Below are 27,056 nucleotides of genomic sequence, written 5' to 3' on the forward strand. Positions count from 1 at the left end.
GTATGGATCAGAAAACATATTGTTAAGTGGAAGATGACAGATGTTTTCAGACAAAAACCAGAGTCAGGGGATTTAAATTCAGGCTGGTGAAATTGAAAACGGGAGAAATAGCCACAAGTCAAGGTTTGATTTCAGTGTCTGTCTAATGACAGATATATTGTGCCAACCACTCTGCCAAAACAGACTCCCAATGGGCATTTCAAACACATTTTCTGAAAAGAAAAACGTTATTCAAGTAATATACACATCAAATATTAACTTCAGCTGAGTCACAGGGAAAAGAACCGTCTATAAAACCAAAACCATGTAACGTTAACACGCAGGCAACACATGTTTTGGGTGTTAGACAGACAGACTGACCTCTAAGTGATTCTGTACGCCCTCTACTGCTTGATGGGCTGGTGCTTTCATTACACCACTGTAAAGAAAACGACATACATGTTGCTGATGTGTTAACTCTTTTAGCGAATTAAGTATTAATGAAGTGGTTGTCATGAACACAGACCTGTATTTGGTTCCTGCGTATTGAAAAAATATTAAATAGCGGGCAACAGATTGCTGCATGTTTCCCAGCATGTTCGGTTAATGTATCCCGCATAACTCCATAAATAACACTGCAATATCTGTCACGTCTAACATAAACTCCTCGAAATACTACACTACACACATGCGGGGTGCCGCAAAGGAAAACACGGGCGCTGTGACTGCAGTTTAGAAGCCCAAGCGATGCCTGTTGAAAAAGGACGGTTGAACTGTCAAGTTACAGAAACAGCACGAAATATTCTAGTTTGGGGTGGAATTTACTTAATTAAAAGCAATTATACGTACAAAAATTGGATCGAATTGGCAGCATTTAATAGATAACTGTGGAGGAGCGGAAAGGCAGTTTGAAGGGACGACCAATAATGTTTAAAAAATCCGCCTCAACCACCGCGGGAGAATGGCTGACATAATGATGAGTGACAGATGAGGAGGAGCATGGCTGCAGAAAATCATATGAATATCTTATGACAGAACTGTATTGCTTAAAATTTGACTTTATGAGTTATTACTGTAATAATAATATTTTAAAGAGAGGTTATTGTAACATATTTAATAATGGCCCACAATGATTTGACGAATTATTCTCTGAGATAAAATCGCCTTCCTTACATTTTTTCACGAGGTCAGAAATAATTAAGTTTGTGAGGTGCGAATGGTAAATCATCTGTCTTGTCAGCTCTACATTTAAATCTACATTTAAATTGCATTTATTAGTTTTTACTGCAGAAGACATCTATCAAAGCAACACATCGGGAAATTGCGTTGGTAAACGAATAGCATCGACCAGTACAAGCATGACATTAAAAAACACCATAGTAATACACAACATCTGGCGGACAACTACAGTAAAATGTGTGTTGCGTTTAGATAGACGCTCCCTTAGTCTCGTAGCATACTTGACGACGCTCCCTTAGCTCGCGCAGCGCTGAAACTGAGCCACATTGATCTGTAGCAGTGTTTCACAGTGTCACTGTTTTACAGAGGAACGAGAGAGACGCTCACATTTAGTTTAGCCCCTCTACAGCCACCGGCAATGATATTCTACATTTTTAACTGAAACACGGAATAACTGCGACAATGACGGTGGATTTTGAGGAGTGTATTAAAGATTCACCCCGATTCAGGTAAGAACACAAACGCATGTTTCACAGCAGACGCCTGTTTGAATGTAATGTTTAGACATCTCTTTAAACAACACCATTGATTTTATATACCAACGTTAGGTCATAACGCTGTTGACGATTCTCCCCTGCTGTGTTTTCACATATGTCTTTGTCGTTTCATGGTCAGTTCAGGGTTATTTGACCCAACGAGATTTTAGATTGTTGTTGCTGTTTATGTTTAGTTGCCCTATGATGGTTAAAACACAGCAAGTAATTATTAAAAACAGCCCGACTTCCGTTTTAACTATTAATCAGTACATCTCCTAAACAATCGATACATACGTCGAAGCCTAGTGAGATGCCTAACGAGACAGCATTTTTGGTCATCAGTCGTGTGCTATTCAGTATCAGTGCTAGTGATATCTCTAAATGGATCACTAGGTTTTGGACACATCCAGTGTGTTCTTAAGGGACCAGTTGAATGAATGAGGTCTCGTTAAGGACACGGATCCGTTTGCTGCAAAGAAAATGGCACAGTTTCGTTTTTTTTTGTGTGTAATGATTTATATAACGTCAGTGGATAATATTCACAGAAATGCATACTATTATTTACTAGATACATCGTATGAAAGCCTATGCAGTGATGATGAGATGAATTCATGGAGGGGGCGTTGCTGCGCTTTAAATGCCAGCTATCGTGATCGCAGACCACGCACAACCGCTGGCCTTTTAAATGAACGAGTTTTATTAAGGCTGGTTTGATAAGAACCCTGTTCGTGTGATACGGTTTCATAAATGATATTTTTACCGTGTTACATCGTGTTTCTGTGTGCTTAGTTTGTTAAACATTGAGTTTTGAGCAACGCATAGGTTGTGGGTTCGACACCCTGGGAACACACGTAACTGATATAACATGCATGAACGCTTTGGATTAAAGCGTTTTTTTTAACATTCATTTACATAGCGTCTTTTTGTAGTCATGGTTAAACAGAGGACAGCATTCACTGTCGTGGCTTCTAACATTTGAAATTATGGCACAGACAGTATGAACTAATTGGATTTATAGTTCAGTTTGTTAACGTCTGAATGCCAGTAGTTCAGTCAGCGCGTGCAGCTTCCAGCATGGGCAGATTCACTGCTTCAAATACATTCAAATGAGATGAGTCACATGTTTTCACGTATTTCCTCATACATGATCATTCAGAAAGACACTGGACCAGTGGACTGGTTACAGAATGTGGCTTTTATCTGTTTATCTGTCTGTCGCAGACATTGACACATGAATGTCTATGTAAACATCAATGATATCTTCTATCAAACACAAGGACATTTATCTATTGATACAGAATGACACTGTACTGGAAAGGATTTGTGTTTCATTGTATGTGCCTTTGAGGTGGAAAGGACTTGAAGATGTGGAGTCTCCGGAAGGGCAGAACATCTGTATAACTAGTTTAAGTGGGGCATAATGGCTAATCCAATTCAGAGTCCAAGCCAGATGGAAATATTTAGAGGAAAATGATGGTTTATGTTGTACAGAAGTGTCTTCTGTCGCCTTTTAACATGCTGATGCATAAACTTTAATACTACCATACTACTGTAATGCAGTTTTTCGTATGGATGAAATGACTAGAACAGTGTATCCCACAACAATGGGCTTGAATTGACTTTCCATTTCCAGTGAAACGAATCAACCATGTATGATGTAAAAACAATGTAGCGTACTAAATTGAATACTGCTTTGCTTTGTATGCAGCTAGCAATGAGCTAGTACAAAGCTCACCCAATTCCTTGGTGCACGTTTTAAGACATGAGCTTTGTCCATTTAGTCTCTTGTTCAGATTTAGTATTACATACAGTACTTCCCATATACCAAACTAAGCAGGTATTCATTTCTTTTCTCTTTTGGAAGCACGACATTTCCAGAGCCCAAGTAACCGAAGCATCTACAGAAACAGTTGGGGTTCCTTGAGGAATATTCAACAAAAACATAAACCTTTACTGAGTCACTTTACCCACAGAATGCAGGGCATGCAGTGGCAGTGCGTGTGTGGATATGTTGATGGAGGGTCGGCTGCTGTTGTGTAACACACGAAACTGGGACGTGGAGAGTAGGAGGAAAGAAAATAATCTCATTCATTCAGACAGACTGTCATCTTCAGGAAAGGTGGAGGTGTGTTAGGCTTCCTCATGCTTCGACTTGCAAGACGCGCCAGAATTAGAACATAAGAGTGAAGGATTGGGAGGATGTCAGGCGTGGCTGTGATATTGTTCGTATACTTACCTAATACCTAAAGTTCCTAAGTGTCTTACCTTAGTTCACTGAAAAATGTAAAAGGTGATGTCATTTACTCACCCTTGGCTTTAAAGAGAGAGAGTTCACTCAAAAAGGAAAATTCTGTCATTATTTACTCATCCACTTGTCATTTCAAACCTGTATGACTGTCTTTCAGTGGTGTAAAGTATTGGAGTAAATGTACTTAGTTACTTTACTGAAGTATATTTTTGGCTACTTTGTAGTTGTATTGAGTATTAAAGATATTAGAAACTTTTACTCTCTACTTAACTACATTTTTGAACAAGTATATGTACTCTTTACTCCACTACATTTGTAATGACTAATGCATTTACACATTACATTCTGCATGGCACCTATCATCAATTTTGAGGTGTTCAGTCTTATTATGATTTAAGAAAATAAATGCGATTGCTCTCCTCACGAATCATCTGTTTCTTGTTTTTCACTGACATGTCTCTTAAGTGTTGAGGACTAGTGCTTCTTTGAGCCTACGAGTAAAATACTCAAGTACTGTTCAAATCAGATACTCGAAGACTTTTACTGAAGTCGTTTTGGAATTGGTGACTTGTAACTTGTAATGGAGTAATTGTCACTGCAAGGTATCTGTACTTTTACTTAAGTATGGTTTCCAGGTACTCTTTACACCTCTGCTGTCTTTCTTCTGCAGAACACAAAAGATAATTTGAACCAAACAACATTTGCCGCCATTGACTTCCATTGTATGGACACAAAACCACATTTCTCAAAAAATCTTCTTTTGTGTTTCACATGTTTGAAAAGACAGGAGGGTAAATAAATGATGAAGGAATTGTAATTTTGGTACAGTGTCCCTTTAAACGTGTTGAAAGTACATATTTTAGTGTTTCTCAAGGGACGTCATAGTGAGCATTAATACAAACAGTTTCCTTCGGGTCAACTTGTGTCGCAATTGGGCACAAGTTTAAAGAGAGTCTTTTTAAAGAGAGTATTTTAAACATGTTTATAAATAGCTAAATAATAATACATCTGGTTTATAGGCATTTGAGGGACACTCATTGAATGCTGAGGTTTGTTTCTTGCTTGGCGAGTCAGAGAAAAAAGACAGATTTCATTGTTGGCCTTCCATTATTTGCTTATGTGTGTTTTACAAAAGCTTTGTAAGTGAGTCTATGCAAAACAGCACGAGTTTTGCACCACAGCCTTTTTACAAAGGCACAATAACACACCTGTCACAATACTCTTCATTCAGTCTTTACCCGTGACCGCTGGCAGTGTCTTCATTGACAATGCAGTAGAACTGGCATGACGCATTGTGTACAAAACTGTGAACTCCCCTCACACCTTCCTTTCACTGAAACATGTATGTTTATACACACGGAGGTCAAGGTTACACTGTGTTATCTGTGGTTTACATTTATTAAACCATCACATCACACCATAAAAAACACAAAAAGTCAAACGACAAAATCAAGTTTGTCTGAAGGAGGTAAAAGTTATTAGTATACAGTTTCATTCATAAAAACCTGATACGTCACTGTCACACCTAACGGCAATGAGCTCACTGCCTTGCAGAACAATTGCCAAGAATGCCAAGCAAGTGATGGCCCTTTTATAAAGATGCTGCTGATTATCTTAAGATGCTTTTATTATACAGCAGAAAATATTATGTTTGGTACAGGAAACTACTACTTTTCTCCAGGCTTCCCACAGTGAAGGAAACAGACAGATATAGAGGTTATGACCCTGCATCACAGCATGTGTTTCTAATGGATGGGCTTCCTTAATCGGCTGTCTGGAATGCATGAAGAATGTATGGTTTAAGATGACAGCCAAAGGAACCTGAGAACATGATACGAGCGTGGCTATAATGCTAAAACCATACTCTAATACACTCTCGTAGCTCTTAAATTGAAATAAATTTGCTTTATAAGGGGTTGAAATTGAATAACTTGTGTATTTAAAGTAACCATTGTGGCTACACTTTGATAGTTTAGTGTAAATTAAATTCACAAATCAGTAACCCGTGAAAGGTCATGAAGTACATTGATTTTAGGCCAGCATTATTAATGTACAGTAAATAAATTGTATTTTTTTATTAATATTAAAGCCTAAAATGTTTAGTTTCAGTGTTTCCTTGCGTTTACTCCGAAACATTTCATCCTCTTTCCAAATCTGTTCTATTTCAGCAGGCAACCCAATAAATCAATTCCTGCTTTAGTAAAGACACAACCTCATTCAGTCCTAAATGTCAACAGGATGTAACCCCTTCTCTTGTGAATAATGAATATCTTCCTAATACGCATAAAGCAACGTGAGCTGCTATCATTTGCAGTGGATTCATCAGGACTGGATGCCATGGCAACAGGCTTTTTGGAACGGAGGTGGATTGCTACTGCTCCCTGTGTGTGTTTCACATGAGTGACTTTCTATGACTGTCTATTTAGTAATATCAATACAATTCATTTAAGGGTTTCCAGTGATTTGCTAATGCTGATTTGATGTATTAAATCATTAGGTCAAGACAGAATAGGTCGATATTAACCTGATACATAAATCTGATTCTGCGTTTGAAAAAAGTACTTGGAGAATTGAATTATGATTCCATTCTGGCTTCGGATATTTGATCATAGGCTTCAAATGATGGAAGTATCCAGTAATCCTGAAGGGTTTATCCCATGAAACAGGTTTTCAGAGGAGGTACGTTCGCATTAAGTCAATTGTTAGACCTGGATTAAAGCCTGAATCTCATCTCTGTCTGCATACAAAAAGAGCTTTACAGAGCATTAGCTGGAAATAAGTGATGTAGAATTGATTGTAACAGAAAGCAAACAAACACTGGGGAATAATGTTAGACGCATCCTGATTTATACACGCACTTAATGTGTGTATACATTGAAATGACATGATTTCGAAGTTGCCACATATTTCTTTGCGTTCACAAAGTGATTTCACTTAGATTTATTTGACAAGCCAAAATTGAGGTTTTAACAGTCTGTTAGGACCCAAGCGTTCATCACAAATCAAATCTAAAAGGAAGAAAAGCTCATAATAAGGAATTACAGCTGTTTTTCTTAAGAGAGATTGTTCCACCATGGCTTCGGGAGCATGCTGGGAATACCAGGACGTCTACTTTCATGTCAAGACCGTGCCACTGCCATTCAAGAACTTCAAAGGAGCACAAGAAATTGAGATGTTACTCTGTTGAGTGAAATATTTCGCAGTAGTTAGCAAAATAAATATTTATTTTCATCATGCAGTCAAGGCTGGCAGTGTTTATATAATTTTTTAGTCTTTGTAAAGAAATAACAGTTAATAAGTGTCCGTAATCATGCATTGTTTATCTGAATTATACTAAACTTGACCTTTGGAACCTTGCGTTTCTACTCTAGCCCAAAACTTCACTGTTTGGTGTTGCTATGGCAACTATCGATATTGTTTATTAGGGATACACCGAATGTTCGGCAACCGAAAATATTCGGCAAGAAAAGACGTATGATATCATCAAGCAGCAACCAGAGAGAAAGAGAGAGAGAGAGAGACGCGAGCACTTTATTAATGCAGCAAAGTGTCGCAGTGTGTGGAGCATTTTAAAGTGTCAGAGAACGGTCGGTAACTTGTGTACCTCAGACTGGAGCAGGCGGTCTGACAGTAGCCCCGCCGTGTCATCCTTTGACATCATACAGTGGTTCACAGCGTGACGTGTAGAAACCGGAAGTAGGGTAAATGCTTGTCCGCTCAATGCTTATAGACCTAATATAGGCTATTCAAGAAGGGAGGGGGCTCCATTTTTTTGTTTTAATTTAGCCTACTTGTTTTTCTCAATTTTATTTTAAGTTATATTGTATATATCAGCCTTCGGCCAAGTGTTTCATTTTTATTCGGCTTTGGCGAAGAATTTTCATTTCAGTGCATCCCTAATTGTTATTGCCTATTTGAACACCTAGTTCCAGTGTACTATACTTTCTATGGAGACCCCAGCGTATATGGGATTGTGTAATATTGTTATTATCAGTGTTTCCTCCATCTTGGATTTAAAAAAAAAAAAAGGCTTGTCAGGACGTACTGATCACATGTCTTTACATGATACATCAGTATTTACATGATGGAATGTGCCAAAATGTGAAACTTCTGATAAGCTTTCCTACGTTTCCAGTCTGCAGCATTTGCATGTGTATGAATGTCAATGGAATGCCTAATTTTGTCTAGTATGGTCACGCATAGCTCTTAGTATAAAAGGTGAAAATGTGTATGTTTTCACAATAAAATACTTGTATCCTTATACTCAGAATATAAGTCTGAGGTCAACCCTGAGTTTAAACACATGGTCTGAGGGCGATGGGACTCTCTAGCCAATGGCAGACTCAGACTGTGAGAATGTTCACTGCCATACACACTTCATGCTCCATCATTTGATACCCCTAGTAATTATTTTAAATGCAGTTTGTAGGAATATCTTCACATGAGCCAGTGGCCATTGGCATAGTCAATACCAACATTATTGAGAGTGAATATATGTTGGGCAATATGTTCTTCATTCAAATGGATTACTCATGGCTTCTGATAGACTGTGTCTCGCAGAACACATTTTGAAGATTACACAGATTAGTGTACATTCTTTTGTCTGCCTATTGCATCAAACATTGGATTGGGTTATCTCTCTAGACAAGAGTATCTCTGTCTGTTAGTCTCTGTTGATGTTGTTAAGTTTGAGTTTGCTCAGTGACTCAATTAATACTAGTGTTTAACAATGTCCCATCTTTAGGGAGGAAGTATTAAGGTGTTCTAGGATAAGGTCATAACAGTGCAAAGTTCTTAAATTGATGATGCATTTGAGAATTGGTCACTGGGCCTTATATTCATACTGGAGTTTGTGACAGTGCATTCTGGGATTGCCTTTGTTAGTTTGTCTACTCTGTTAGATTTGCGCAGCATTTGCATCAGGATTGAATCTACTGTACTGTATGGTGCCTTTGAATGCTGACTCTATTGGTGGCTGTCCAGGTTTTGGAGCAGAGCAATTGTATGGATGTACTGTTGTTTCCTGTGTCACACAAAGATCAGGGCGAAAGAACAACCGTCGTGCTGTGTTTTCAAGAAATAACAGAAACCAGAATGGTAAGGTCATGAAAAACACTATTATGTGGTCTTTTATCAAGATGAGCTCTACCCATGTGAAGTAATCCCCTATATCTTTTGAATCTGTAGAAAGACACAATGAAGGTACACATTGTTGAAGCCTACGTAGGGAGACTCCTTATCCTGTGTGACACTAAAGGCAGGAAAAGTACAAATCCCTTTAGCATAAATCTTATGAAAAGTGACTCATAGTTTTCTGAAAGAACTTTTTGGACAACAAACTGTTTAGAAGGCTGTTTCGAATCTTAGGTAACTTCACTGAATTCAATGGTAATGCCATTGACTATGTACTTGCCTGAGATTTTATTTTAGAAGCACATTTAAAATGATAAATTAAAAACAGTATTTTACAGTGTGGTCCACGCTGACTGGCGATGGATTTTATTATAGCAGTGAAATCAAATCATTTTGCCATCTTGTGTCCTAGGATGAGGTCATAACTAAGTGCAAAGGTCTCAAATGTCTCAGATGATTCCAGTGATAATGAGAGGACATGTTTTGTCTGGGGTTTTCTCATCCTTCGCAGCTGATCATCACTTCTGTTTCTTTTCAATTTGACTCTATGATTTTGCACTATGGGAAAACATATTTGTGTACACATCTTTGACTCTATACAGATCGGGCCCTCTGTTTCATACTTGCTTAGTGTGGTTGGTTGTCTCCAAACTATCTCACAGATTGCATGTGAGTTATTGCTTAATCATTTAATTTTGTTTAACTACAAAATGCAAGCTTGGATGGTTACGGCTTTTTAACAAGCCTTTGACCTAGACATGAAACTTTGCCGTTGAAAGAATGATGTCTTATTGAAACAACCTTATAGTCACTTGCATAGCTTTTAAACAACAGGTTTTGCTTGTCATGGCTTTCCAAAACTCTTGAACGTGAAATCCTGTTCTGCTGTTTAAACCAAACACTGTCTTCAGCTATCTCAAATGCACAATCATTGAATTTAAAGTGAAGATCAACCGCAATGACTTTCTTTCAAAATGACTAGAAATGTATTTTTCTTGAGAAATGTTGATATAGTGGAATAGTGCTGTATTAAATTCCAGTAAAGCTGAATGCTATCTCCATCATTACATGCAAAGATTTATCTGTGGATTTGATGCGTTGGGGTCATGTGGTCATGGGGTTAGGGGCAGGTCAGTATCACAGTCAGTCAGACGTCTCAGTGCAGTGGTTCGGTACTTCCTACATATCGCCACAATTTGTGTTTGCTTAGGCAGAAGAACTAAGAATTGAGGAATTAAATCAGTGTTGTTGTTTCTGAAACTGCGGTGTTTGCTTGTAGATGTTATGAGAAAAGTGTAACACTGTAGCAGAAAGTTTGTGACAAAAAGTGTGATCCATAGTGTTGTTTCACAGTAATCTATACCTCCATCTGCAAAAAGCAGTACCTTTATATTTAATGATATCAATATTGATTGTGGATTACGTGTTTCTCAGAGACTCTCCCAGTGTATTTTTTACATTATTGATCCAAACATTTCTGTAAGCTAGTGGATGCTAACTAGGGGTGGGCGGAATGACCAAAAATCTGTTTCACGGAATGAGTCATTTTATTTCACGGTAACAATCTCCCATTATTATTCTATATCTTATACTTAATTTTTCTTAGATTGATTTAATTTGTTTATTACAGTTCATTTGAATGCTCACCATAATTTAGGCAAGTTATGAAAATGTACTAAAGATATCAAATTTCGTTTTGATAATCAGATTTATTTATATTTATCTTCTGGCTATATCATATCAAGATAGACAACATGTATAGAAAAATCTCAGCGGAAACGGCATATTCCATCATACCGCCCAGCCCTACTGATAACGGTGGTGTTTTTGTGGTCTACAGCTTCCCTTACACGGCTTTCTTTCTCTCCTTTATTTAGTCTTTTGACCTCGTTTGAATTTATTCATAAATATTTATACAACATAAATTGACAAACAGCCGCTGTTGACAAACGGATCCAGTCAGACATACTTCTGTGTTGTTGTCTGAGGTCATCACACCTAACCGAAAAATGTCGTTTACCGAGTCCATGAAAATTCTGTATGAATGTAGATTGTAACTCTTTTGCCGTCTCTGGATTCATCTGGTTTATATAGACACGTCAATGTGTGTACCGCATGTTATCCATCATGCATTCGACTCATTCCTTCTGTTGCTTGCTCAGCTCTCTCTCTCTCTCTCTCTCTCTCTCTCTCTCTCTCTCAGTCAGTCTCTATGTGGTTTGGACTCTTGCCTCTCCACCTTCCGCTGTGCTCTTGTCTCCTCCAAAGCTGAAATTCATGGCCGACAGATGGACTTATCAGGAAACACGTCAAGCAGCCATTATTAACAACACTAATGATAGTTCCCTAGACAGTCTGACCAAACATGCTGTACTAAAAGTCTCCAATGTCCACCCTTATAAATATTGTAATGTTGTGATTTAAATGCAGATATAATTCAGTCATAAGTCTTTTCGCAATGAACGTTGGCCGTTCTGTTAAAAAATACATGATGTGGAAGGAAAACAGTCTCTAGGTACTGGCTTTTTGGTGTATGTTGGTAATAGTTTTGTCCTCATGAGAGGTTTTGTTCTGTATCTTTCCTGTTCTCTGTCTGACCCTAAGCAGGTGTTTCAGTTTTTTTCTGTTACTGTACCTTTAAGACTTTCTAGTTACTACAGCTTAAGTCAGTAAGAAGTCAGATTGTCTTGTATCAGTAACCGCGCTGTGAAAGTGCTAACAGTGCACTTCCAATGTTATAATGTCATTAAACTGATTTCTGTGGTCAAACGCTGTTCACATGTTGCATACGCCACTGATGACTTTCCCAGAACTTGCCATTTTAAACAAAGTATGAATCCCCACTGTGGGAATTTCACAAGACCAAAAAGATGTAAAACTGCGCAATAGCTGCACATTTTTCATAGCTGTTTAAGAGCTGACCCTGGCGGACCCAACACTGGAAAACATTGTCATTTTGTCTAATGGATGGAGGCTGGTAGGAGGGAAGCACATGCTCTGTGTAATGCATGCTTGGTGTGTTATGAAGCCCCAGTTACCCAACCAGCACATGTGTCCTTAGAGAGATTCATCTGGATGCAGCACAGCTTGATTATGTTTTGACCGTGTATATGTGTGTTATAAAGGCTGGAATGAGATGTTCATGCCAAAGTGTGCATGAATTTGTAGCATACAACATTTTGTAGCATTTTAGTAGCGTTATTCATATTTTCCTGAAGTCCACTTAAAATCTTAATAAAAGTTTATCGCACATTTGAGAGTTGAATATTAGTTTTGAAACCATTTTCTAATTATGATTTTTTTTTTTGTGGAATATTGTGGTGTTTTTTACAAATGACTTATCTGTGCACATTATTTTTTTATTCATGCGCCCTCATAATCTTAAGCCAAAAACGTCAACCGCCCCCCCCCCCCCCAACGACCTCTCTTCACTTCCTGTCATGAGTAATGGTGTGAGGGCGGGGCTTCAATGACTGACTGACTGCAAACTGGCATTCAAATCTGCCTCCATTTTGTTAGCAACGCCCAACTTCTAATGATCCAATCAGTTCTCATTGGGTGAAATCAAGCCCTGCCCTACATTTTTTCTATTCCAGAAGCCGTTTCACTTGGATGTACATTCACCGTGGCATCGTTTCAATAGGCTTCTGCAATGTCACAGCATTTATTCCCGTCCAGAGTTGCATTAATTTTTCGCCAGGATCTTGTATTGATTATGGGAGAATCAGACCACTGCGCAAAGTCTCCTCCAGCACATCCCAAAGATTCTCAATGGGGTTAAGGTGTGGACTCTGTGGCGGCCAATCCATTGAGAAATTGAAAAATTGAAAATGATGTCTCATGCTCCCTGAACCACTCTTTCACAATTTGAGCCCAATGAATCCTGGCATTGTCATCTTGGAATATGCCCGTGCCATCATAGCACTGCCTAGGTTGTGACTTTTTTTTGGGACGGGCAGTGTATATTAGATGTTTATGCAAGGCTCACAAAAACTAGTTCACCCAAAAATGAAAATTCTTTCATTGTTTATTCACACTCATGTCATTCCAAACCTGTATATGACTCTTTCTTCAGTGGAACACTAAAGAAGATATTTTGAGAAATGTCTCGGTGGTTTTGTGTCCATACAATGGAAGTCAATTCGGTCAATGTTGTTTGGTTACCAACATTCTTCAAATTGTCTTCTTTTGTGTTCTGCAGAAGAAAGAAACTCATACATGTTTTGAATGACATGAGTATAAATAAATGCAATCTTTTTTTACACTTTTACATTGCTACAACGGTTGTGTAACAACAACAACACTGCATAGGTCAATTTAAACCAAAAGCTTGGTTTTGTCTATATTTTACAACCATGTGTTAAAAACAACCCAGTGTAATACAGTATACAAGTTACATACAACAGCGGAAAAAATTAAGAGACCATTTCAGAGACTGTTTTTCTCATTTTAAAATGTACTATTTATAGGTATGTGTTTAGGCAAAATTATCATTTTTGTTTAATTATGTGAACTACTAACAATATTTTAACCAAAATTTAAATAAAAAATATTATTTTTTCATGTGATAACCTGGATTTTTATCACAGTTTTCATGTGTCTTGTTGTCATGCTGTCAGTCTTTCACATTGCTGTTGGATGACTTTGTCACTCCTGAGGTTTGATTTTGTTAAAATTCAACAGACACTGGACTAGAATGACCACAATACATCTAGAAATGATGATTAAATGAAAATTTGGAATGGACTCCTAATTTTTTCCACGGCTGTATATGTGGTTTAAGTATAGTCATTTATATAATTTAAATTGATTCGCAAGGGCTTTCTGTCACTTCCTCTTTAGATAGTGAACATTCTCTGACCTTCATCTGAAAACATCTCGCATACTTACAATTGAAACACAGCCAAGTATGCTAAAGCTTTAGTGCTCATGAGATCAAAAACGTGACTGTGCCCTGTAGGTCCAAATGACAGTGACACACTGTGATTTCCAACCATGCATCCCCCCCATTAGTAAGACACATACAAGAACATTACAGTCCCGCACAAACATGCTGTCACATCAGTTTAATGTCTTCTTCAGAAATGACAGACCACCTTCAGAGTTCATATAAACATTCAGGGAAAGACGAGCTCTCATGACTCATAAGAATCAACTTCAGCTCATTCTATCTAGCAGCCTTGAGGCTTTTTCATAGAAACATGCCATACCTAAAAAATGTGTGGCATCACACTGGAAACTATTGATGTGATGACACGTTACACACATTTGCCTTCATTTTCACAGTTTCCGTCCATATACCGTCTATCCCTTTAAGATACTATTATTGTTTCAGTTAAGATCCTTTCTCTCTCTAGTTCTCTCTGACAGCTTCCTCAGCTCTCCCGCGTTTGCATGACCAACGTGCCGAGGCTTATCCGTCTGCTACAGGTCCTCCTGCCAAACAAAACACCCCGCTAAGAGAATTAGCCTCTCGCTCCAGAATCCTGGCACTGTCCGGTTAAAAAAGTTACACGCTGGCTGTTGCTTCTCTATGAGCTTTCCTTTGCAGGGCTGTACATTAACTTTTTTTGCACATAGCACCGGTGCTACAGAGTTTTAAAGATTTGTAGCACCGGCCAAACAGTTGTTGCACATGTATACATCTGTTATCATCTTTAAAAAAACACAAGTGCAGGTCATCACATAAATAGACAGGCAATTGAAAAAGGACATTAATGTTATACAAATGGATAAATTAGGGCCATATAATATTTAGTTTTAACTAAATTCATTTTTCCTTTTTTATTTTTTTGAGTTTTGTATTTTCAATGCTCTAATACATTTGAAACGACTTAAAATTCTTGTGTACTGTAGTATATTTGAACATTACTATAGTAAATATTAAAGTATACTATAGTGGTTACTACAGTTTATAAATTTACTACAAGTTAATTATTTTGTCATCTGGTTCAAATTAAGCAGACTTTTATTTTGGCGGGTGGTCTCGAAGACGCTTGAGCTTCAGCTTGTTTGACAGTGGCTTCACACAAACAGTGAAATGCTCGTAAAATAAACTTAGAACAACTCTGTGGATGAAGTTCATGTGTTCATGTCCTTGTATAGTAAGATACAGACAAATCCACGAGTGTCACGCTTGTAACATGTTAAAGTGTACAACTCACTGACACGCAGAACACGCAGAACAAGCAGAAGACATATTTAAATAGTAGAATTCTGCTTTCGTGATTCCTTCCATGTTTTCCCACATCGCGCAGATCAGGGATCTAGATCAATGGACTCGATGCAGCCAGAAAACTAGTTTTAATCGCAAAACGGAAATAAATAGCAGTGTGCCATTAGTTAACCTCACACACGAACAAGCACAACGACAAACGCACTTCACACAAATACGCAGCTCTGTCTAGTGCACCTGCCAAACTGTATCGCACACGTGCTACACTGTTAAATTTATTCGTAGCACAGACCGATTTTTTCGTAGCATGTGCGACATATACAGTATGTCACACTGTACAGCCCTGCTGTGGGTGTTCTGTCTATCCCCGGAGAGCCGTCCAACGCCGCGTCTACTGCCAGTCAGCTGCAACAAACGTTTGTTTTAGGGAGAATTATTCTTGCGGAAAAGAAGCTAGGTTCTTTTCTGACTTTTTAGACAGGGAAATCTCTGACAAAGCTCAGATCAGTTGTTATTTCTCAGGGCTCAGTTCTTGAATTCTTTCAAACATATTTTAGTGGCTGGGTAATGCAGTGATTGGTGTACAGGCCCCGGCTTTCTGCTGCTTGGCTGCAACTCAGGAATGTGACGGGTGGCTCACCTCACCTGTATGAAGCATGTCTGATGTCTCCCGTAATCCTGTTTTGAGCCTTGTGCAATGGTGGTCAATGAGGAAATCGTTTGGATCTAATCTATAGATTACACACAGCCATGTACAATTCAAGAGATCACTCTAATACATCATTTCTAGATGTATTGTGGTCATTCCAGTCAAGTGTCTGTTGAATTTAATCAGAAACGAACCTTAGGAAGTACTTAAAGCCACCCAACAGCAATGTGAAAGACTGAGAGAGTGCTTACTGGAAGTTTTGCACAGTAAAACACAAGACAGGATTGTTGAAGAATTGGTCATCTGTAGGTGGTAATGTGAATGGGTTTTCCGTCCAGATGGCAAGGACATACTCCAAGCCCTTTTTCACGACATGTCTTCTGGTAATGCAACCACTGTGGTGAATGACCATACGCTAGTGGATTGCTTTGAGTGGCGGGTGAGGGATTTTTTTGTTTTTTTTTCATCTTTCTCCCTGAGATATTTGAGGTTTGTGGAGAGAAGTCAAACCACAGTCATTTTGGCACGGGTTAGAATCGTCTGGCTGGTGAGAGTGCTGCATGGGTGGCCTTAAGAACGCCGCATTTTGACGTCATGTTGATCTGTCGTGCGTCATGTTAAGTATCATGAATTGCATTGAAAGTACTTCTATGACTTACGATCAGGTGTAATTATTGGTTTGTGGTGCTCCACATCAGCAAAACTAAAGCAAGCGATTGAAAATAAGATTGCACGTTGGGTTTCATCTGGCTTGAAAACTTAAGGGCTCCATCAGATATGATATGACACATTTATGTTTTCAGTGGCTAAAACACCGATCTCACACAGTCCCAGACTACGGTTGACAAAACAAGCCAGCAAAAACACAATCCCCCAACATTCTCAAAAGCAATTGCCATGTAAGGCAGGGGTTGCTATAGGAGAAACCCCACCAGACTCCATTAGCAGATGGGTCGAACCTCCAACTCTTCTCCACAAAGCTTGGTTGGATGGCCAGAGTAGGCGGTTAAACGCTGATGTAATATTTGAGCATTAAGGAAAAGGGAACAGGATGGATGCCCACAAAGCGGTAAATGTAGCAGTGCTGAAGAACGGATCATGTACTTAGTGCAGATGTTTTTGCCTCAGTGTTGCCTAATACTTGGCGTAGTCCTTTAGCTCACTTAGGGGAGAGGTGCCATTTGAGCTCCCGCAGTTTGCAGAGGAACGTTTGAAGCCAAAGTAAACCCAGACTGTCCAACACTTTTAGGACTTGCTTTTCCCCTCACCACAAATGATGTCTTAGCACTTGGGTTGGGTTTCCTCTGAACTGTCCCTCAAGCAAACGGTCTGCTCCTCTGGGGAACTGATTGATTACCTCACAGTCCTGTCATTTTCTCATCTGCTGTTTCTGTGCTTATTGGGCAAGGTGTTAAGGATTCATATTTTTAGTTGCCTCTTACACACAAGAACACGTCTAGCATTTCGATTCCATGGTCAATTGACCCTTCACGTGGAGTTTGATTGACAGGCGACCAATCATTACGCCGATATTATGCGCCCCCTCATTCTATTCGCCATTTTGTCCGTCAATCAAACCAAAGAGTTTAACCGGCTGCGCATTATGCAGGTTTAAAACGTCCTTTGCGTTTGTTGCTGGCCGTCACACTGTGTGAAGATGATCCCAGCTATAAGTCATGTCACTGTAGAATCTTAGTTGTCATAATGTACAACAATAAAGACTTCTTAAAACCGACTCATACAAGAAGACTTGTCCGGAGTTTTACCTCATAGACTGTCATATGAGCCGCGCTGTAGGACTGCATCTCATCAACACAGCCAGAATTGTATCGGAGGTCAAATTTGATCTTTATGGTCTTAATCACATTTTACCCGTTGCCTAAACATGTCAGAAACCAATGGTGCTATCCAGTCGTTATGTCGTTACAGCAAGCACAGTACGTTAGGCTAGAGCTTCGATCTTTATTTTGTTTACTTTATTCTGAGTCACTTTCACATCCAGAATATATACTTCAAATGCATATCGCAGACTTTCTTATTGCTTTTGGCTGAAAGTACGCGTCATTTTTCCCCCAGAAATGATGATATCACGATAAATATTCTTTAGTGCAGTGGGAGCGCTTTGGCTGATGACGGACTTAGCAAAAGGGGGCGGGCTTTGCGAAGGGTCAATTATGTGGTACTAATAATAATACATCTGAATTTTGGAATTTGCTGGTCCGATCTGCGCTACCAACCTGCCAAGTTGGTCTTCAGCTTATCAGTTGGTTTAGCTGTTTGACCACCCCAACGCCGTTAAAAGAGAGTCGCGTCAACTCTGTTCACGTCAATGAAAAGGTCTTTGCTCAGGAATGGCAGTTCATGGAGCCGGTTCATAAGACGTTTAAAGACGGTTTATAGGAGGATGTTGAATCTCTGGAAACTTATGTCCCATATCCCCACTTTTTAAGACTCGATGACTGTGGATGACTCGCTCCATTAGACACTAAGAATATACGCCCTCACAAACAGATGCTGTGCACCTTATGGCAGCATGTGAGCCTGTCATCCGCTGCAGCTGAAAAATCTTCCTCCACACCATCTGCAAGTCATTATTACACCATTTACATGCTTCTCCAAGTGTGGCACAGTGAAAGGGAAGAGAAACTGGATTATACCTCAATGTTACATCTAGCACGGTTGACGTACATCACAGTGATCTGGGAGGCTCTCATGATGTCTGTGGGTTTGGAGGGTGAGATCTTTTTCATTATCTCCCAGCACCACTCTTTGATTTGGAAGGCAGTGTAATTTCAGGGTGCTCAAAAGAACTGCAGTGACGTGTTGAGATGTTGCTCATTGGTCTACATGACCGTCGACCGCCCACAGATTCTCTGGTTCTGTCCCATCTTGTCTTGCTTTTCTTGACCTAGTGGCAGAATCGTGACAGAACCTCTTGTTTCATGCGGAGAGTGGCTTTTGGCCCTGTTGGCCTTCCACTCTCCGGTGTCGCGTCTCTGTTCCTGCCCTTTTGTCTCCTCATTAGTGATAATTATTAGTTCATGCCCCGCACCTGTCCCCTTCTTGATTTCGTCCCCTTTATATAGTCCTCATGTTTCATTGTCCTGTGCTGGTTCACTGTGTACTGTCGTGTGTGTGTTGCTTGTGGTGAGTTCATGTCTTGTCAGTGTAGTCTAGTCTTTTGTAGTTTATATAGTAAATGTTATTTTTTAGTCCTGTCTAGTTTAGTTAGTCCGTGTTCCTGTTTTTATCTTTATGTTACCCCCACATGGGTCTTTGTTTTGTATTTATATTTCATTAAATGTCTTGCTAACCCCTTACCCGCTGTCTGCGTCTGGGTCCTCTGTACCCTTGTCTCCGTGTCTCATACCGAGAACCTTGTGACAGAATGAACCAGCCCATTCTGGACCCAGAAGACAGAGGGATCTCAGCGGGAGGGGTCGATGCCGCCGGACTCCCTTCCAGGGTTGTATCCGCCAGACTCCCTTCGAGGGTAGAGGCCGCCGGGCTCCAGTCGAGAGTCGGGACCGCCGGACTCCCTTCCGGCGCCGAGACTGCCGGAACCCCGTCCAGGATCGAGACCGCCGGGCTCCCTTCCAGGGTTGAGGTCGTCGGATTACCCTCCAGGGTTGAGGCCGCCGGTGTCCTGTTCCCGCTGCAGATCCCTGCCAGCCTCCCAGCTAGTGCCCAGGCCTGTCGAGTCGACTCTGTTTGTGTGTTGTTTTTGTCCTTGTTTGCTGCCCAGCTGCCAGAGAGCGCTGCCCAGCCGTCGGAGATGCTGCCCAGCTGCCAGAGAGCGCTGCCCATCCGCCGACATCCTGTCCTGTCATGTCGACATCCAGGCCTGCCCAGCCGGTGATAGCCGGCCTCCCAGTCGGCCTTCCAGCCGGCGCCATGTCCTGTCCAGCCGGCGTTCCAGCCGGCGCCATGTACTGTCCATCCGGCCTTCCTGCCGGCGCCATGTACTGTCCAGTCGGCCATCCAGCCGGCGCCATGTACTGTCCAGCCGGCCATCCAGCCGGCGCCATGTACTGTCCAGCCGGCCATCCAGCCGGCGCCATGTACTGTCCAGCCGGCCATCCAGCCGGCGCCATGTCCTGTCCAGCCGGCCATCCAGCCGGCGCCATGTACTGTCCAGCCGGCCATCCAGCCGGCGCCATGTCCTGTCCAGCCGGCCATCCAGCCGGCGCCATGTACTGTCCAGCCGGCGCCATGTACTGTCCAGCCCGCCATCACGGCGCATGTGTTTCCAGCCGGCCAGCCAGCGCCCATGTACCAGTCCAGCGGCCTTCCAGCCGGCGCCATGTACTGTCCCAGCCGGCCATCCAGCCGGCGCAGTACTGTCCAGCCGGCATCCAGCCGGCGCATGACGTCAGCGCCATCAGCCGGGCCATGTCCTGTCCAGCCGGCCATCCACGGCGCATGCTACTTGTCCAGGCGGCGCATGTACTGTCACCACATCAGCCGGCGCCATGTACTGTCCAGCCGGCCTTCCTGCCAGCGTCATGTGTTGTCCAGCCGGCCATCCAGCCGCGCCATGTATTGTCCACCCCTTCCAGCCGGCGCCATGTACTGTCCAGCCGGCCATCCAGCCGCGCCATGTGTTGTCCACCGGCGCCATGTACTGTCCAGCCGCCCAGCTGCGCCATGTGTGTCTAGCCGGCCTTCCAGCCGCGCGCCATGTGCTGTCTAGCCGCCTTCCAGCGGCGCCATGTCTTTGTTGACTTTTTTTTTTCCTGTGTATCACGTTTTTGGTCGTGTTTTGTATGGTTATGTTTGTTTTGTCACAGTCTGTCTAGTCTTGTTTGTTCCTTGAGGAGCATCAGGATGCTGCTTCTTAAGGAGGGGCTTCTGTCATGGTTCTGCCCCATCTTGTCTTGCTTTTCTTGACCTAGTGGCAGAATCGTGACAGAACCTCTTGTTTCATGTGGAGAGTGGCGTTTTGGCCCTGTTGGCCTTCCACTCTCCGGTGTCGCGTCTCTGTTCCCGCCCTTTTGTCTCCTCATTAGTGATAATTATTAGTTCATGTCCCGCACCTGTCCCCTTCTTGATTTCGTCCCCTTTATATAGTCCTCATGTTTCATTGTCCTGTGCTGGTTCACTGTGTACTGTCGTGTGTGTGTTGCTTGTGGTGAGTTCATGTCTTGTCAGTGTAGTCTAGTCTTTTGTAGTTTATATGGTAAATGTTATTTTTTAGTCCTGTCTAGTTTAGTTAGTCCGTGTTCCTGTTTTTATCTTTATGTTACCTCCACGTGGGTCTTTGTTTTGTATTTATATTTTATTAAATGTCTTGCTAACCCCTTACCCGCTGTCTGCGTCTGGGTCCTCTGTACCCTTGTCTCCGTGTCTCACCCCGAGAACCTCGTGACACAGTAGAGCAAATACTGTACTTTTAGCATTATCATAGATGTTTGCGTATTTTGCAAGAGACCCATCAAATTTGTCATTGCATATCATTCTAACACATTCTAACGTTTTTTTATATCAATAAATAATGCATGACATGGCAGTGTAGAGATAAAAGTGTATGAGCAAAGGTGAGGAACACGATTATCTTTTAGCTTTCTTTATAACAAATGTGCATATCAATATTTTCTGGAGCAATGGTCCTCATTTTTGTCTTTGTTATACTGTTGATACATTCTTAAATATTTACAAATTGGCAACTACATGGTAAGGGATTTGATGGGTTTTAACATTATGAATGGAGTTCTGGCCTTTAACATTAAGCCAAGCTGAAAAAACATTTCAAAACCTGTTATACTTGGCATGTTATGCGTTTTAGACATCAGAGACTAGTGTTGTAATGCTTAAAACAAGAAACACATGCTCTTCATAACTGAGGACATATTATATGATTGATGTAATTTAAATATAGGTTTATCTCAAATAACAAGCTTTTAGTCAATAAGGCTGTGTGGATTGCCATTTGAATACCATTTTACTTGAATCACATGACAGATTCCTGTGCGAAACTGGAAGCTAAAGGGATATTTTACCCCCCAAAAAAATTTCCCCATGTTTTACTCACCCTCAACTCAAGGTATCCTATTTGTGTGTGACTTTCTTCTTTCAGAATAAGGCAGTCGGAGTTGTAATTCCAAGTATGCAGGCTCTTCCAAGCTTTAGAATGGGAGTGAATGATGGATGAGATTTTGATGCTCCAAGAAGTGCATCCATCGATCAAAAAACTGCTCAACACGGCTCCGTGGGGTCAATAAAGGCCTTCTGAATCGAATAGATGCGTTTGTTTAAAAGAAATATCCATATTGACAACTTTATTAACAGTAATGTCTAACTTCCGTTGTCCGTCAGCCGCGCGTGTATATGAGAGGATAGCATTTTGCCAAATGACATGTCCTAAGGTTTTTCGAAAAATGCTGTGTTAATCAGTGGAACCTATGACATACACTGACGGACAACAGAAGTTAGACATTATCCTTAATAAAGTTGTCATTATGGATATTTCTTTTAAACAAACGCATCGATTCGCTCGTAAGATTGTGTTGAAATCTGGAAAATTAAACTTGAATTTAATTTGACCACTTTATTAAGTTTATTCAAGTCTTCTTATCCCATTGGCAGATATTTTTGCTTGTATTTGGCATTTTTTATATTTTCTTTGAGGAAAAAAGATTGATTTAAGAATGTTCAGATTTTTCCACTGCAAAGCAAGACAAAAAATACTTAGACGTTCATATTTTAGCAGTAAATTAAGGGTAAAGGTCTTTGCACATACAGTCTGAAATTTTTGTATGCGTTTTTCTTATTTGGTTCTTGTTTGTACGGTGTCTCTGAATTGTTATAAAAGGCCACTCAAAATGCTTGACGGATGCGAAAAACGCATAAAATCGAACCCGGTCCGAATCTTTTTATGACGGACGAAAATATCGGAGGCAGTGTGTAAATGTGATTGACACAACGTGAGGTCGTATTTATTTTTTAACGTGCGGAAATTTCGGACGCAAATTTCGGACTCAATGTGCAATGGGCTTAAGTCTTATAAATAGGCTAATTTATGATTACACATTGATACATTTGCTTCCCACAACATTTTGACAGAATTAGTTGTAATTTATTCACATTTTAGAGCAAACAAAACATCAAGTTTGTGAATGGACACAAAATTCTCAATGTTGCCGTAGGCACAGTAGTTGAACCAGCCAGTCTTCCTCAACTGTAAAACCAAACCAAATTGTCTTGCTTTTCTCCAGCTCAAAAAGTGATTCTCTGTTCCGTCTGTTTCATAAATAAAGCATCTCGCATTTGTTGTTTTGGTTGCTTATGAGGTAAAGGCTGTAAATAGCGAACGCATGTTGTGGACACAGATTGATATTCAGTGATCTGTTAGCTGCGGGCCCTGAAGGCTCCTCTCATTCAGTGGATGAAAACGGCCCCTGTGTTGGCCTATTGAGTTTGTTTGCTAACAGTCCGGGCTTTGTTAGCGGACACAGCTCAGGGAATGTGCTTAGCTGCGCTGGGAGCCTGGACACAACATAGCATTTTAGTGGACTCGCAGGTGTCTTTATAATTCCCCACATCTGAGTTCATCCTTCATATATGGAAGATGTATAGCTGTACTGCAGCTGTGTTTGACTGTTTCACAGTCTTCGAGGTCACATGACTGTTGACTGAGCTCACAGTGGGCTTGTGTTCAGTGGGAGAAATGGGAAGTCTATCATTTCACCAGATTAGACGAGAGAAATGTACATAATTTATAATTGATGTCTGCTCAGTTGAAGAAATAACAAGAAATACAGTAACTGGATTATTTATTGACTCACTGCATTTTTTTACTTCAATTTTTCCCAAATTGTGACCTGTATCAAACCCAATAGGCATTTTAGTGATTTTCTTTTTTCTTAAAAAAAATCCTCCACAATGCAACCCTAAAAAGAACTTTGATATCTTTAATTTTGACTGAGTAAGGCCATGTTAAAGATATTAAGGAAGCCTTTTTTTGTGAAAAAAATAATACAACAATGTCAATAAAATCAGTCATTTCAGTATTTAAAAACATTTATTTATGTGTTTTGAATGAAATGTAATGACATTTTTATTTCTATTTAATTTTGAAATATATCATATAGTCATAGTCTATCATTTACAGCCATTAAAAACTCATTTTCGCCATTTCTAGATTTAGGGACTTTATTTGCATTAATATATCCCAAAACTACCAACATACAAGCAATATTCAACATACAATAACATACAAGCACTGAAGTGACGGGGTTAGACATGTGGTACTCACATTTTCTTCTAAAAATCTCGCCTTTTATGATCATAGGCTATCCGTGTCCCATCCTTCAAACAGGGCAGCAAATAAACTTAACAGCTTCTCTCTAAGAAATGTTTAAAGCCCAAGAGTAACATCACACCATTTTAACAGACTGTGAAATAGAGGACGTCCACAGCCAAGCAAGGAAATTCCAGCAACAAACTACAGGACAGCAACTCATCTAAAGCAATGTTACTCTTTTTAGTTTTTATCATGTGCAGTGCATTTAAAATACAAATACTGTACATCCCTTATGCGTTTCACTCCAGGCCCCTGTATTATTCCTCATCTAAAATGTCAGCAGAGGAGTTATGAGGATAGATTCATGATTCACGGGCACACATGCGTACACATACATGCGCTTGAATGGAGCCAAGAATAGCTTATGGATGGCTGGGAGGCAGCACGCTCGAGTTTAAGATGAAAGACACGTGAGCCATCTCCACATTGTCCATCCACTCACTCATGTGGACATTACTGCATCTATCAGACCAAACGCTATTCCCAACCCAGGGGTTAAACGCCGGGCCTCGTCTGAATGAATGCACACGTATACAAAGACACACAGCTGGTTGTGGTCTAGATGTCCATTGAGAATCCCTTAAATTGGATCTTTTACATCAGACACTTTTTTCCAAGTGAGGAATGTTTGAAACATTGAAACAATGAAAAAACATTTGTAGATCGGAGCGACATTTGTTCTTCTCTAGCAAGCATTTAAAACACGCACCCGACACAATTCATTTAACATCGTCTTTTCTCAATTAGAACAGCTCTGAAAGCACATGTGCATGTGTTAGAGATGGGCTTGGTTTATGTTGATGCCATTAAACCAACACAATCACAATTTATAATGTAAGAATATGACAGATTGGTGATGTACTGAACCAGTGCACCAACAGATGGTCTGAATCTGTGCTGTTCCTGAGAAACAATGTCTCATAAGCTGTGATGTTATCACATGTCATTGAGTCTATGGTGTCATGGCAGCCGGTCGCAGACTCCCAGGACAGTTTTATGCAGTTTACAGTAGCTGTGTACATCACCATGCTTTTATGCACATTTTGAAATATCGCATCAGAAACAAGCGATGGAGTCGGAGCCTAAAGCCTCATGGGCAAGCGCTCCAACATGTGGTGCGGTTGGCACTCGCGGTCCTTTCCCAATTCCTCCCCCACTTTGGTTCTTCTCCCACTGAACTATGGAAATAGAGGCAAAAAGCAGCAAAAATAAAAGTAAAAAGTGATGGAAACGGAATTTAATTTGCAAAAACATTTCTACGCTCAACTGTTTTTTGGTTTTTGACTTGTGCGAATAAGAGTTAATGGAAATTATGGGGATTGAAACCGCATTCGCTGAATAAAGTCTGATGTAAACATTAAATCCATCTGACTAATCGGCTGTTTCCGCGAATAATGTCTGTCCGGTTTCCGGGTCTTGTTTTATTAACCGTTGGTTGCTAGGTTAGCAATACCACCTTCATCCACTTAAACATTTTGATAGGAATTTCACCTATTTCACATTTGTTTCTTTTCTTTTTTTGCGAACTTCAAAAAGATTCGCTTCACATTTGGATGTAAAACCCAGCTAATGTAGAAGTGTCACAGAGTCTGGCGTGATTTCTCAAAATCTCTATTTTAATGATATGTCAGCTTTTATGAGCTGTCAGTAATCTCATTTTCTAGAGGTGTGTAGATAAAGGGGCCGTATGTAGTTTTGATGATCAAAGATGAGTTTTAACGGATTAATTATCTACTACAGGGACTCTGACTTAGTTGACCGAATTCAAAGTAAACAGGCTATTCTTGCCTTAAAGAATGTTATGATTGTCTACTCTCTATACTGTAGTTGTTCATCAGAATGGACCAAGAAGCCTAGTAGCCTCAGCTGTCTACAGTATTTTAGGATCCATTACCTGAGCTCACTTAATAAGACCACCTACTGGGCAACTTGAAGGACCACCAGCTTGTCGGTGAATCCAGGAGATACTTTTCTGTCTTCACATGGGGTGTGTGTTTCCTTAGCTGTTTTCTACATGCTCGGTTCCCTACTAACAATAGCTCACGGGAATGTGACATCCCTCCTGCTCATCACAGATGACATGGAGTTCAAAGGTTAAGCGGATTGTGAACACATCCTTTTACCCTTAAAATGAAAACAAGAGATGTTCTCGCACTGCACAATGTGATTGTTTTTCAGTTTATTGCTCAACCCTGTAGCATCGGTCTCCAAGATCAGCCCAAGAAATGTTCTCAGTGATGATCCACACCTTCTGTAAGTGCTGTTTTGTACAGCAAGACTTATAGCCCCAAACCTTCCCTCTCCCTTGAGAGAAACCGTCAGCTGTGAGACGCAGTCCAGTGTTCAGCCTAATCTCTGCTGTTTTTTTCTTCCCAGTGAAGATTCATATATCTAGTGTCACAGTTGTCTGTCTCAGTCAGTCACAGTTGACCTTTGCATCAAAACTGCAGTGAGGATTTGTATGCAACACTGTTTCTTCTCCATCTTGTTGAACCAAAGATGACAGGTGTCAGTAAATGTGTGTGTGTTGGTCTGTTGAGTATCGATCTCTCACCACTTCATAACAATATGTCTTGTTAGATGGCAGAGTGGAAGACCCCCGCCTGCGACCTCTGTGCCCCACTTAGTAGTTGCTATGACAACTGACCTTTGTGTGTGTGTTCTTTCATTTATTTAAAGTGTGTTGTGTGTGTTTTGGGCTAATGGTTGAGTGGCCTCAGGAGGGCAGGGGTGCATTAAGGAGAGAAGCTGTGTTGTGGTGGGGCAAAAGATGGCATGAAGGATTAGAGGCCGACTGACCTTTGAATTCATGTTTTGTGATGGTACACTGTATGTTCCAAAGCAAAAGGTTTTTA

The 27,056-nt window shown here is 40.5% G+C and overlaps 2 protein-coding genes across 5 annotated transcripts in view; one reads left to right on the plus strand and one right to left on the minus strand.

Moving 5' to 3' along the window:
• Positions 1–699, minus strand: part of LOC130571721 (tRNA pseudouridine synthase-like 1) — a 52,158-nt gene extending 51,459 nt beyond the window's left edge. For all 4 annotated transcript variants that reach the window (XM_057362874.1, XM_057362873.1, XM_057362872.1 and 1 more), the window contains exons 1-2: positions 506–699; positions 361–418 (exon numbers count right to left, since the gene is read on the minus strand). In XM_057362874.1, the coding sequence (XP_057218857.1) occupies positions 361–418; positions 506–576 (129 nt within the window). In that variant the 5' untranslated portion in view covers positions 577–699. The remainder of the gene's footprint in view (positions 1–360; positions 419–505) is intronic.
• A 759-nt stretch (positions 700–1,458) lies between these two features.
• acap3b (ArfGAP with coiled-coil, ankyrin repeat and PH domains 3b) overlaps positions 1,459–27,056 on the plus strand; it is a 67,832-nt gene continuing 42,234 nt past the window's right edge. The window contains exon 1 of the mRNA XM_057361423.1: positions 1,459–1,667. Within this exon, the coding sequence (XP_057217406.1) occupies positions 1,621–1,667 (47 nt within the window). The 5' untranslated portion in view covers positions 1,459–1,620. The remainder of the gene's footprint in view (positions 1,668–27,056) is intronic.

This window comes from Triplophysa rosa, linkage group LG20 (assembly GCF_024868665.1).
Source record: "Triplophysa rosa linkage group LG20, Trosa_1v2, whole genome shotgun sequence".
NCBI lineage: Eukaryota > Metazoa > Chordata > Actinopteri > Cypriniformes > Nemacheilidae > Triplophysa > Triplophysa rosa.